The 12,950-nt window shown below is 41.7% G+C and overlaps 1 protein-coding gene across 5 annotated transcripts in view; it reads right to left on the bottom strand.

Annotated features, from left to right (window-relative positions):
• FBXO38 (F-box protein 38) overlaps nucleotides 1–12,458 on the bottom strand; it is a 46,505-nt gene extending 34,047 nt beyond the window's left edge. For 2 of the 5 annotated variants that reach the window (XM_081036005.1, XM_081036007.1), the window contains exons 1-3: nucleotides 12,353–12,458; nucleotides 5,992–6,182; nucleotides 2,090–2,207 (exon numbers count right to left, since the gene is read on the bottom strand). In XM_081036005.1, coding sequence (XP_080892131.1) covers nucleotides 2,090–2,201 — 112 coding nt within the window. In that variant the 5' untranslated portion in view covers nucleotides 2,202–2,207; nucleotides 5,992–6,182; nucleotides 12,353–12,458. Of the gene's footprint in view, nucleotides 1–2,089; nucleotides 2,224–5,991; nucleotides 6,183–12,352 lie in introns of all 5 variants that reach the window. The other 3 variants (XM_081036003.1, XM_081036006.1, XM_081036004.1) reach the window with 2 other exon arrangements.
• Between the last annotated feature and the right edge of the window lie 492 nt (nucleotides 12,459–12,950).

The following is a 12,950-nucleotide window of genomic DNA, read 5'->3' as shown; positions in this document are numbered from 1 at the left end:
GTGCTGGTGACATAAGTAGGGAGACGAGTCTCATACAGATGGTACTTTATTTATCTGGGGTTTTTTGTTTTTAATACAGGTTGTCAGAAAGCCAACTGTCTGCTCACGAATGACAAAAACATTAACACTCAAGAATAAAAATGAAGCCTAAGTCACTAAGTCTTACACACTACAGTTCTCAAAAGTTGTTCTGTTTGTACAGGGCTACTCCAGATATGTTAACTTTACAATCATGAAACTGAAGGGTAAGAAGGGACCTACAACAGAAATTACTTGGTCTCTGATTATAGTAACAGTTCATATTATCACCTTGTATAGTAACCTTTACTGACTGAGCTATTCAAAGTGTTAATCATTTTATATGTTTCTTATCTATTCTTACAACCTGATGAAAAAGGTTATCACCCCTTTTACAAATGTAACAAAAAAAAAAAAAAAAAAAGATCTTGGAGGAGTTTAAAAGCTATCAAGTGGCAGTGGCAGAGCCCAAATTCAAAACCAAGTCTGATCTCTGCCAATGTCCATCCTCTTTTGTTGTACATGACACACTGCGTCTCACTAAAATGTGGTTCAAGTTCAACCTCCTTGACAGAGATGGTATGAGAATCCAGAGAGATCACATACGTAACCATAAGGTATTATATAAAAACCTTAGTGAGCATTATTATACAGAGGACCGGGCTTTAAACTCCAGGGAACAGTAAGAGCTTATTTAGGCTACAGACTGTGTGCTGTGACTTTCTTTTTATATTCAGTGCAGGGACGGGAAGCTTTGGGCTCAAGGTATTTCTCCCAGTCTGAAAGAAGTCAGCAATGTGCATACAAACTCTTCTTAGACTGTATCACGTGGGAGCCCCGCTATCCTCGTAGATCCTGTCTCCAGAATCCCTGCTGGCCTCACCTCTGTTAAAGCAAATCCAATATAAGGAATGACAGTGATTTTCACACAGCCCTACTGTTTTCTCTCCTGCTATAAATGATCACACTCTGGAATAAGATGACCCCTTCTCTCTTAGGATGGTTTCTTTAAAGTATTTAAAGACAATTGTGGTTTGCTTTTTACCAAGCTAAGTGCTAGCCTCAGGTCTTTATAATGTTCTTCACAAAAAGGTATACACTGGTAAATAACTTTGGGCCAACTGATAAGAGTTACCAGTTGACGGATGACGCTCTTTCAAGGATACAGTACCCCAAACTGTACAATATTCCATCACGCCAGAGGTAGTGTCTCCTGTTCCACACAATAGGACAGACCAAGACAATTATCTCCTCAGCCCTTCACTTCTGTTTAGGCTCCCAGCTACCCACTCTCATCACATTTTCTAAATATCAGAATCTGAACATTGTTGATGAAAGGTGGCTAAAAGACATTTAAAATTGCTAAACAACAGGTAAAAAAAAAAAAAAAAAAAAAAAGCACTAATTAATGGACTGATATTAACCAAAAAGAAGCCTGACTGGCTCTTAATTTTAATTCTTGCCTTTCAGGTGTGTTCTGCTTAACCAAAGTCCTCAACTTTCTTTTCTCCTGCTCTCTTTATCTGAAGTCCATTTGGTATGGTTTGACCTGCAAGGCCAATGCCTTATTTGATAATCTCCAAGACCTAATACGGACTTTTTAAAAGTGCTAAAGAAATTAAAGTTTGAAACGTGGAATTTCTGTGGCCTACTAGCGCAGCTTTACAAAAACTAATAAATATTTATTTAACCAGAAGTGCATTAAGGGGTACAGGAAAATTATGAAAACCTGCATCGTAGAACAAAGGATACTTTGTCTAATGTGATAGACATATCTTTAGTTAATAAAAGGCTCAATAAGTATTCTCTAATCATATATATTGTGGAACAGGCTGATGTAGTTCCTTAATGGAGCAGGAAATAAAAACAATAGACACTAAAACAGTAAAGCATCAGGCGAAATGTATTGTATTAACCTAAACAAACCTAAATAATTTAGATAACATCCTGCCTCCCTACTTACAAGGTAATTCTGATTACCTATCTCAAGACAACAAGTAACATTTGATGGGAACATTATTGTTAGTGTCTCGTAGGGCTCCCCTGTACCTTACAGGCCAAATCCACTTACCACTTGGCATGTATTCCCACCACCGCCCTGCGCAGAGATCCACAACCCTCACAACTCTCAGATACAGGGTCACTGCTTCCTTTAGCTTCCGGGAAAGACACTCCATACACATGATATCCTGCAGAGGGAGGTACCTTTGTGAGAGAAAGAAACTCGTATTTATCAAGTGGGTTAAGTATTTTCCTCTCCCTGATGGGTTATTTTTTTCCTTCCTCCATTCTCCTATCTCTCAAATGAAGTAAGACCTTAGGTATTCACCGGGTTTTTAAGATTAACATGCATATATGGCTTTTTACTAAAAACAGGTAAGTTAGCAAATATTTAAGTATTGCATTCCCTACACAAGGCATTTGATAGAACTTCTTTTAAGTTTTAAAGGACAAAGGAACTGTCAAAAGACAAAAAAAGGAAGGAAAATATCAGTACATTTCAAGGCAACTAAAGGAATGTGAGGAAGATCAGAGAGAACTGATCAATTTGACAGACATGATCAGCATGGCCACCATTTTTTCAAAACTTTTTCAAGATCTACTTCCTTTGTCAGGGCTAAAAAATTCCTCTCTGCTCCCTCAACACCACCCACAAACTCTACTATTTTCTTCATCAAGAGATATGTATACTAAGTTTATAGTATACAATTTTTTCCTAGATCTTTTACCTTTTCAGCCACCCACTCTGAGGGAAAGTATTGCACAAGCACTGAGACACTTCATCTGAATAACAATTGCCTCTTTTCCAACCTCCTGTTATTTCTTCCTTCCTGAAACTTTTCAACTAACCTTTACTTTTGTTCTGTTTCCAGTGATACCAATGTCTATTCTGAAAGACCAGAAAATCTCATTCTCTCTTTCTTAACATTCTCCATGCATATCTAGATTCATTTCTTTTTAATGGTAAACACGACCCTTTACTGAGCTGGTTTGTGTCATAGACAATGTAAGGAAGTTATTGTTTCACAACTTGACAAGATAGGTGTTCTCTGTCTGCCACACAACCCTCCCCCAATCCATTTTCTTCCTTCCTCTGATCTACTGTGTACCCTCTCCCTCTGGCTATCAGCAGACTTTGGCCACTGTCAAGAATAAACAGAGGCTTTCTGCTGTTGCTAGTCCCCCAGTTCAATTCTCCAACATCCTTCACTGATTCCCTTCACCCTACCCACGCCTCTCTAAATAGTCCCTTCATTAAATTATCTTCCAGTTCCAGCTGAGTGTATCTTGTTTTCTGCTAGAAACCTCAATGATAAAGTGGGTGCTATGACTTCATTTTGCAAGTGGTGAAAATGGCTCAAAAAAAGTTAATCTGCAAAAAGTCAACACCTAGTTAAGAGGGAGGAAGTGCAGGGATGTCTACACAGGTGGGTCAAATTCCTAAAAATTAAGCTAATTCTAAAACAAAAGTCCAAGTATGCCTGCTGAATATTTCTCTACTCCATTTTTTTCTATCTCTGGCCCCTCTCCCTTTTCCTTGGAAACTATTTGAATAGAGAATGAAATCAAATTCTCTACAGAAAAACCATTACTGCTAATTTAATGTACATTCTCCATAACTCAGTATAAGTAGGACAATTTTCAGAAGCTATACAACTTCACATTTTATAAGCAATGAAAAACATTAAATTTGTTTTCTAAATCAAGTTTTGCCACTAAAACATTTTCCCCCCAAATGATTGTTATCCACAGTATTTGCCTGAGTTAATATTATATTCCCTTTAAATACAAACAGATCAGTAATCACCTGAAGTTTATCTTACATCACACTTGCCCTCAGAAAAACAAATGTATTTTTCCTTCATATATAGTCAATGGGCTAGAGTTCAAAAGGCAGATCAAATACATTTTAGAAAAGATGTGTTAACATGGCACATAGAGCAAAGATTAGGTTTCTAAAGAAGCCAGTTTTTCTTGTTTCATGAAAACATGCCAAGTAGTTACTACAAAATTACAACGTGGGTCCTCAGATAAAAACTTTAGAAGCCTAAAAATAAATCTTTTTTTTTAGAATTAACATCTCATACCAAATTCAAGTGTTCAGCTTAGTTCACAGTTCATCTTACATTCTGCCAATTTGCTACATGTTTTTCTTACATTATAAGCAGGGTAACATCCTTCTAGATTCCAATACTTCCATCTGAATATTATTCGAACTGAAGAATGTTATTTGATCCACTATCAATTTAAAATATGGTCCAATTCGTTCCCATGTCCTACCATTATTCAACAGCATCTAACACACAAGCCCGGAAACAATTTTATCTATGATTTCTTCTAGAATTTTAAAAGCTTTATTGTTTATTTCACTGATGTATTTAGAATTTAGTTGTCAGATATGAGACATAAGAACATGCTTTTATTCTTTTCTCCAAATGGTTTTGAGGTTGTGACATCACCGCTGAATAATCCACAAAGCTCTTCCTCACTGATGTGAATACCAAGGTTTTCATAAATTAGACCCCAAATATATCTGAATCCGCACATGGAGCCTATATATGCAGTTTGTCTGTGTTACTCAACTATCTGGGTATCTCCTCCAATATCAAATATTTAATTATTGTATATTTTAGAATATACTCATATTTGAACATCTGGTAAGATTATAGACTCTTTTACCAAAAAAATTTAGCTATTCTGGCAGACTTTTTCTGCCAGATCAACTCTGGTATCATTGTTATGTTAAAAAACAAACAAACCAAAAAAAGTGTTATTTTAATTGGGCCTTCTATTCCCAGACAGAACTGAACAAAAACTACTCTATGTCACAGAAAAAGAAACTGCAGAAGATAAGGACTAATATAAATTTATATAAGAAAAGTAAAGTACTTATGGTTCCCCAAAGTAACTCTGCTATCACTATTTTACAATTTTTCAATCTGCAAATATTCAATAATTTTAAAAAATTCAAAACATTTCTAAGAACTTCATTTATGGAAATGTCCCCTAGGTAAATAAACTAAAATAAATGAAAATCCAGAAGGTTAGAAAAGTTCACTATAATTGTATAAACTACTGGAAACAATCCAGACGTTAGGGAGAAGGTAATTATCGTGTCACAGGAATAGAACGCAATGACTAAAATGATAATTATGAAGACCATGTAGCAATATGAAAATAGGCAGTACACAATCATAACCATTAACACTTACCAAGCATTTAAGCCATACAATGTGTTAAGTGCTTTAAAAGCATCATCTCATTGAATTCTTATAATAATATCTTTATATCTATCATTGGTCCATCTGCTAGTAAATGCAATTCAGGATTCAAACTCAGCTACTCAACTTCAGAATGTTAGGAATTATTTGAATGGATAATGACTGAAAGAAGGAAGCAAGGGAAACTAGAATGTTTTTTATTTGTTTAACTATTGTTTTGTTTTGGGTTTTTTGTTTATTTGTTTAACTACTATTATAATGCAGTTTGGATTAAAATATAATTTTTAAAAAGATTTTGAAAGAGCTTATCACAAAACAACTTTAATATGTGCACTGCATATGGTAATGATGGGTATTTCACTAAACTTGTTTCAATCACTTACGTATATGCACATACTAAGCAAAATGTGTGTTTCTCACTGCAGATGGTAGTCAAAAAAGTCAAAAACACTGCCTTATGTATAGTACTGTAATAACAAGTCAACAAATCAGTCAATAAGAACTTCATGCTATCCAATCGAACTTCCTGCAACAAAATAAATATTCTCTATCTTCACCACCTGTGACACCCTACACAGTAGCCACTTGTCACATAGGGCTACTGCAACTGAGGAACTGGATTTTAAATTTTATTTAATTTAAATTTAAATGCCACATGTAGCTAGCGACTACCATATTGGACAGTGTACTCTAGGATTTGTTTGTACTTGTACATTCCAGGTAGGTGCAAGTCAACCAAACAAAGTCTTACCTAAAAATATGGCAAAGCACTTCATGTGAAAGTTGATTCATATAGTCCTTCGTTTCATCTGATATAGTTTCTTCAGGGATCTCATTATTCATGAGACAAGTTTTAACACTTTTCTTTCGTGGACCCATTGCTGCGTTATCTCCAGTATCAAAGAGCAAATCTCTCCTCTTGGTTACTTGAGTTCAAAGCACCTGAAACCAAGCAGAGAATAGACTAAAGCACCAAACCCAGATGCAGAAATTATCCCTAGAAAACCTAGGTAAACATTTATTTTACAATACAGACAAAGGTAGTGCTATAACAAATGGTACAGACCACATTCAAATTAATAAAATTATTACACAAAAGGCGCAGAACATCGTTTCCTGAAAAGCATACAGAGAGCATACAGAATACAGAAACGCATTATTTAGAATAAGTAAAAATCTAAGGAACCAGGAATCCTGAATTCTAATTTGTTTTCTGACGCTTTCTAGCTAATTCACTCAATTTCTCCAAACTTCAATTTCTCCATCTGTAAAATAAGATCTCTCACTTCCCACAGTCAGTCGATTGGCTATTCTTATCAATTTTACCACAATACTGCTCCTGCATCAAATCCCACTGGCTCTCAGGCCTCTATCAACCCTCACCCGGGCTACTGCAAGGGCTTCTAAGTAATGGCCACCACTGAACCCCCAGGGTCTAGCACAGTAGGCCCACATCAAATAATCTGCTGAATAAATACTTACCATACCACACTGAAGCTAGAGTTAGCTTTTAAAAACATTCCTCTGCTTGCGGTAAGTGAAAAGAGCAAGATGTTGAATTTGCATACAAGAAAAAGGAAAAATATGTTTGTGTTTGCATGGGACATTTTTGGAAGCATCCATGACAAAATATTAACAGTGGTTAACCTCTGGGGAGGGAGAACAGAGGTTTAGGAAAGTAAGAAAGAGACTTTTACTTTTCATATTCTTTGAACATTTTAGATTGGTCATGTATATTATATTTGTTAAAAAACAAACAGAAAATCAGCCTGCAAAGAATCCAGTTTCTAGAGTACAATCGCAAGCCACCTTTTCAAGCTCATCTTTCAATCCTTCCCACTTGCTCCTCAGGACTCACTCCAGCTGCACCCATAGCCTGGTTTCCCCAAACACACTGATCTTCCATGTGGACTAAGCTATTAACTCTGACTAGAATGTCCTTCCCTTCCTTTTAGTTTTTTATCTAGAAAACCACTATTTTCTTTTTTAAATCTGCCTTCAAAATCTCGTTTAAATGTTAAGTACTCTGTGAGAACTTCTGCTCACCCCCTTTTCTGAGCTCCCTGGGAGACTTAACATACACTTCTAACAGCAACATTTTATTAGTCGTGCCTGTGCTGGGAAAAGGAAAAGATCTCTGCTCCTGAGAAACCCTCAGGGGACTGCGGGATCTCTCCATGCCGCCATATGCATCCAGCAGCTTCAAGGCCGCTGGAACCACTTCACGCTCCTATCTGCTCCCACAGCACTCAAACTCAGCACCAAGCCCGTGACCCTGGCAATCGTGTACTCAGATCTCACTCCAATAAAGACCCATAATGAACAGCCACTCTACAGCACTGAAATGAGTCAACAAGACGATTAACTAGCATAGAGCAATCCAACCATGGATTAAGTCTCCAGCGGTCATATTTTAGCATATGCTTCACCTTTAAGCATCTTGACAACTCTAAACATTCACGGATAACATGTGCTTGACTTCCCATCATTTAAGTAAAAATCTTTCTTAGCCCTTCTCCCTTCTTTTTCTTCATCAAATCCACACCACTTAATAACTGACATCCTCATGTTATGACTCCACCTTTCATTGTACCTTGTTTTTTTTTGCAATGCTGTGGTTTTGAGTGAATCAGATTTAGTAGCCCCATTTGAATTTTTAAAACAAACTACATTTGCATTTTTAAACCAAATAGAGGGCATCTTAAATATCACTGAGTTTATAAAAGTTCACTTGTTCGGAACTCAGAAAAAGATTTACTCTCAGATATGACCTTATACAACATCATACAGAGGTTATGTTTCCAGCAAGCCCACAAAAATCGGTTTAACATACAGGAGGCATTAACATTACCAAGGGGCCTAAATTAGCAGGACTAACACTAAAAGTGTAGGTGAATTTGTATGTGTATTCGCCATATAATGCCTAGAACTGAAGTCTTGGTCATGCAGCTAATACCTACTCTGCAGTAGGCGGAATAGCGCCCCTACTCTCAGTGTCTGGTGGGGACAGGACTTGGAGATGCACACCGAGGAAAGGATAAGATCTCCATCCTATATCTAGGGGTTTAACAGGACAGGACCTCGAGACGGGGGAAACCCATCAGTCCAAGGAGGTGCCCCTGGAAATGTTCAGGAGATAAAAAGCTTCCTCATTAAAGGACTCACTTATCTTGCCTTCCCATCACTCAAACTATAAAGGACAGCAAAATTGTTTCAGCTAAACTTGACTTCATCTTCACTCACGTGAACTAACAGCTAGACCATAAGCACGTCATCCCAGGCACAGAGTAAGAGTGGTCTGGTATTCCTGTGTGAGAAGAAAACACCACGCAAGACATGCAAAGTCCCAAGTGATCTCTTGTACGGTGCACTCTCTTAATTGCTTTTCTTTCACTAGGATGAGGGATAAAAGCAAGTGAGCAGAGAAAATTGCCACAACTAGCTTTCTATGTCTTAGTTTCTTCCTACCCCTATCTCCTAAAAATATTACCATTTGCCACTTGAGAGAGTCAACAAAGAAGGGAAGGTTCAAAGCAGTAGTAGGTTAAAAGGGAAAGAAAAATGGAGGAACATTCCAGTTATCAGCAATAGATAAAGATGGGGACATTGCAGTTGGTTTAGCAAAGGAGTCATAGAGGCTAAGGGAGAGGTGAGTATTAAGTAACAAGTGAGTATAAATGTGTGCAGACTATAGTTTGCAGCAATAGGTTATTTCTAAGGTTAGCAAATTCTGGAAGCTTAAACTCTAATCCTCAAAAAAACGTCATTCTACAGAAATACAGAAACCCAGAATATTAGAAGTTGAAGGGGCCCTCAGAGGCTACCTCGTCACACAGTTCTTAATTTTTTGGAGTTACAAACCCATCTGAGATTATGATGAAAGCTGCACATCTTCTCCCCAAGAGAAAAACAAAACATATGCAGACTCACGTACACTGAATTTCCGCAGGGGCTTCACAGACACATCAAAGCTCATCCAGAGGTCCCTATCCAAGAATGGCTTTCTCAATTTTCAGATGGACACAGTACTACAGAAGATAAGTCACTTGCCCAAGGGCATATATAAAGTGTCCGAGCTCAGGATGGGATTCAGACCCCCCCAACTCACACTACACACCCTATCATCAAGTCAATCATTGCACCTGGGCTGTCTCCCGGCATTCCACAGCTATCTATGCCCCGGTGCTTAGAGATGGGTTTCTGGAAGCTCTGACAGAACTCCTGCTGACTGCACCCTCTTTCACAAATTAGGGTTTGTGGTCCATCTAATTTAGGCCCCTACACAGTAGCCTCCAGCAGCCCTGGGTATCCTACAGTCATTCTGTGGCTATCTACTGCAGACCTTAGCCACAGGAAGCACCATTTTTGTCCTGGCAGCCCAACTACATTCTAAGTAGTAAGCCTGTGTTGTTTGTGAGTATTCTTCCATAATACAGTTCCTCTTAGGTATACTCTTCTAACCTGCCAGTTCCAATCTCCTCCCATCCCAAACAAAACAACACTATCCTCTGCTGATTCAGTTCATTCTGCTTGTTCCGAAATTGTTCCCAAAATTGATCAGTTTTTTAACCCTTAGCCCTCAAGAGTATCTCCACCTCTTGTAGGGGAGCACAAACATTTCCTTGCTTATAAAATGAAGTTATTTTCCTTTTAATCCTCTATTACCATTATAGAGGTGTTAACACTTATTGTTCACAATTCTTGCAACCGCTGATATCTATAAAAGACCTATCTAAATTCACTCCTTTACTCCATAAATGTCACAACTGAAAAACTTCCTATACGTGTTCAATCGTTGTCAACATCCTCCTCCATCCCTGACTTATTCTACTAATTACTCCCTTCCCCAGCTCACATCATACCCTCCAGGGTATTTGTTTGCCTCTTATTACATACTTTACAGGGCAGATAAACCTACCTTACAGCTAATCAGAAATCTTAGGGACCTCTTATTTTATAAAATGTTCATAATTCTGTATCAATCTCTCATTCTGCATCTAACTAATAACAATTCTCTGGAGAAATTCCTCCTTTACTTGATTGCTATTGTCTATCTGTCTATGTATCTCTCCATCCATCCACTCATCCATCTATCCCAGGGGTGTCCAAACTGCGGCCCGCAATCCATTTTTTATTGGCCCGCAGCAAATTCCAAAAATATATTTAGTTTACTTAAATAAACCAGGTGAGGCAATACGTACTTCACCTCGAGTGAGTGGCCCGGCTGTTTGCGTGTTTTACCGCATACGGCCCTTGGTGAAAAATGCTGAAAAAAGTTTGGACACCCCTGATCTATCCTTTAAATAATCCATCCTTAGCTCAATTATTTACTTCCTACTAAGTGCTAGATGGTAACAAAGTCCTTCTTCCCATGAAGCTCACAGTCTCAGAGTGGAGGTAGATTTTATCCAGTTTCTTACAACTCATTTCAATTCTTACAACTTAAATTACTTTTCATTACCCTCACCTCTTTCCCATTTAAAAACACCTGGACGAGGGCTTCCCTGTGCTTCTTTTCTCTAATGCCTTTCTTCAGTTTTTATTGGCTTCAGCTTGCTCATATCAAAGTAATCGTTCACGTCACTGAACTTGGCCCCATTTCTCATATCATACACCTTCTATGTCTCCTACCTAAGACAGCCTCTCTTGCCTAAAGACATAACACACCGCATCCACCAAGGTGCTCAGATAAAAAACAAACAGAACTACAGCGCCGAAGGAGCATAGGAATCACCCCGTCCAACCGCTCATTTTCCAGATACGGGAAGTGAGTCCCAGAGAGGTAAGCTGGGTCGCCCTAAGTCATAAAGTCACCAAATACAAGTGCAAGGACCGCAGGCGTCAGTTCCAGCAGTTCCCAGTCCAGTTTTATTTCCCCATGTTCCTTTCCCTTACTGCAATAATTCTTTACCTAAACAAGACGTAAAAATCGCTGCCTCACAAATTTTAAAGACAGGGAAGAAGGCTTAGGGGTCACCCACACCCAGGAATTGTCAACAATGAAAGTAAAAACCTACGCCCACCGAGTTTTCAATCTATGCGACTACACGTATGCCCTGCGCGCCCCACGTGTCCCCTCCCCCAGAAAGTCACGGCCTTGCAGAGCCACTGCTGTGTTCCTCGGTTGTGCCGGGAGCACGGGACGGGGGCTTAAGGACCGGGGACCCAGTTCGACACCTTCGTTTGCCGGATGAGGAATCTCAAGTCCTGAGAGAGGACGGAAGTTGCCCAAAGTGAGCCCGCAAGGTGACAGCAAGTGTGACGACCAGAAAACCCAAGGGCTCCTGTGTTCCGGACCGGTGTGCTTCGCACGGCTGCTAGGAGGCCCTAAAGCAGCGTCTGCGGGACACCGCGCCGCGCCGCACAGGACCCCTCCCAAGTAAGTGCCCACTGCCCTGGCCGGCGTGGGGTCCAGGGGGACACCAGCAGGACAGACGTCCTCCGTCAGCCGACTCCCGGCCACGCAGCCGGTCAGGAAGACGTGCTCTTCAGCTCGGCGTCTACGGAAAGCCTCCCTGAAAGGGGGCCGAGAACCTGGCGTTTCCGAGCCGCAGGGGCAGGAGAGGCATCCAGAACGGCCACTTCACAGACAGGCGTCCCCCGCACAGAGAAGGTCACGGCCCCGGGCGCGCTCACACGGGGGCCGGGGACACCAGAACCGGGTGCCTGACCCCCGAGCGGCCGTCTCGCCCCGATGTGTGCGCTGGCTCCGGCGCAGGCACGGCCCCTCGGGACGCCGGCCGCACGCCCCCTTCCACCGCCTGGCTTCCACGCCGCCTGAACATTAAACCCGGGGGACTCGGGGCGTCCGGGGTGGACGGGGGTCCCACCAGCCGTCGCAGCCAAACTCCCTCCTCCTGTTGAAGGAACCGAGGTCCACCGCGGGTTCGGTACGCCGGGCTCTTGAGCCCGATTCCGACAAGGTGGCAAACTTCGCCACCAAGGCCTAGAAGGCCAAGCCCCACAAACCCAATCCCTGTTCTCCCCGGAGCTCTAGGCCCGAAAGGGGCTCGAGACCCCAAGCCAGCAGCCCCGGAGCCCGCGGCCCGCCACACGCACCCCGGGCTCCGCGGCCCGCCTCCCGTCCCCTGGCCCAGCGGCCACCGCCTTACCTACGCCGGGCCGGGGCTGTTATTGTGGTGGACAGGGAGGGAGAAGCCCTACCGACGCTTCCCGCGGCCCCCACCACCGCGGCGCTTCCGCTTCCGCCGCCGCCGCAGGAGCATTTCCGGAGCGTTGTCATCCGGGGCTGGGACGGTACGCCGACGCCATGTTGGGTGTGAGGCGCAGGCGTCGATGCACCGCAGCCATGTTAAGAGTGGCATTTCCGACGGGACCGGGGTGGGGGGAAAACTGCCCTTCTTTCCCGTGACCGCGTCGCCGCGCGGGATGCGCCTGGAGTCTGACCCCCGGGAATTAGTCATGACTCCGCGATGACTGCTCTTTTGACCGAGACACTGTAGTTAGTGGTCAGCGATGCGGGCTTTCGGACCAGAAAGAGCTGGTTCGAGTGGGAGTTCCTCCCCTTTACCTGGCAGAGACCACAACAAGCGCTTCAACTCTAAGTCTCGGATTGGTCACGAGACACCGGACATCATGATGGTACCTACATAATGAACCACCGCAGACTTGAGTGGCTTACCCCCATTAGTTATGATCGCCATGATTCTGTGGTTGGACTGGGCTCAGCTGGGCAGGTCTAGTTTGAGG

This window comes from Rhinolophus hipposideros (genome assembly GCF_964194185.1).
Source record: "Rhinolophus hipposideros genome assembly, chromosome: 23".
Taxonomy (NCBI): domain Eukaryota; kingdom Metazoa; phylum Chordata; class Mammalia; order Chiroptera; family Rhinolophidae; genus Rhinolophus; species Rhinolophus hipposideros.
Note: the sequence above shows the minus strand (reverse complement) of the source record. Positions and strands in the feature narration are given on the sequence as shown.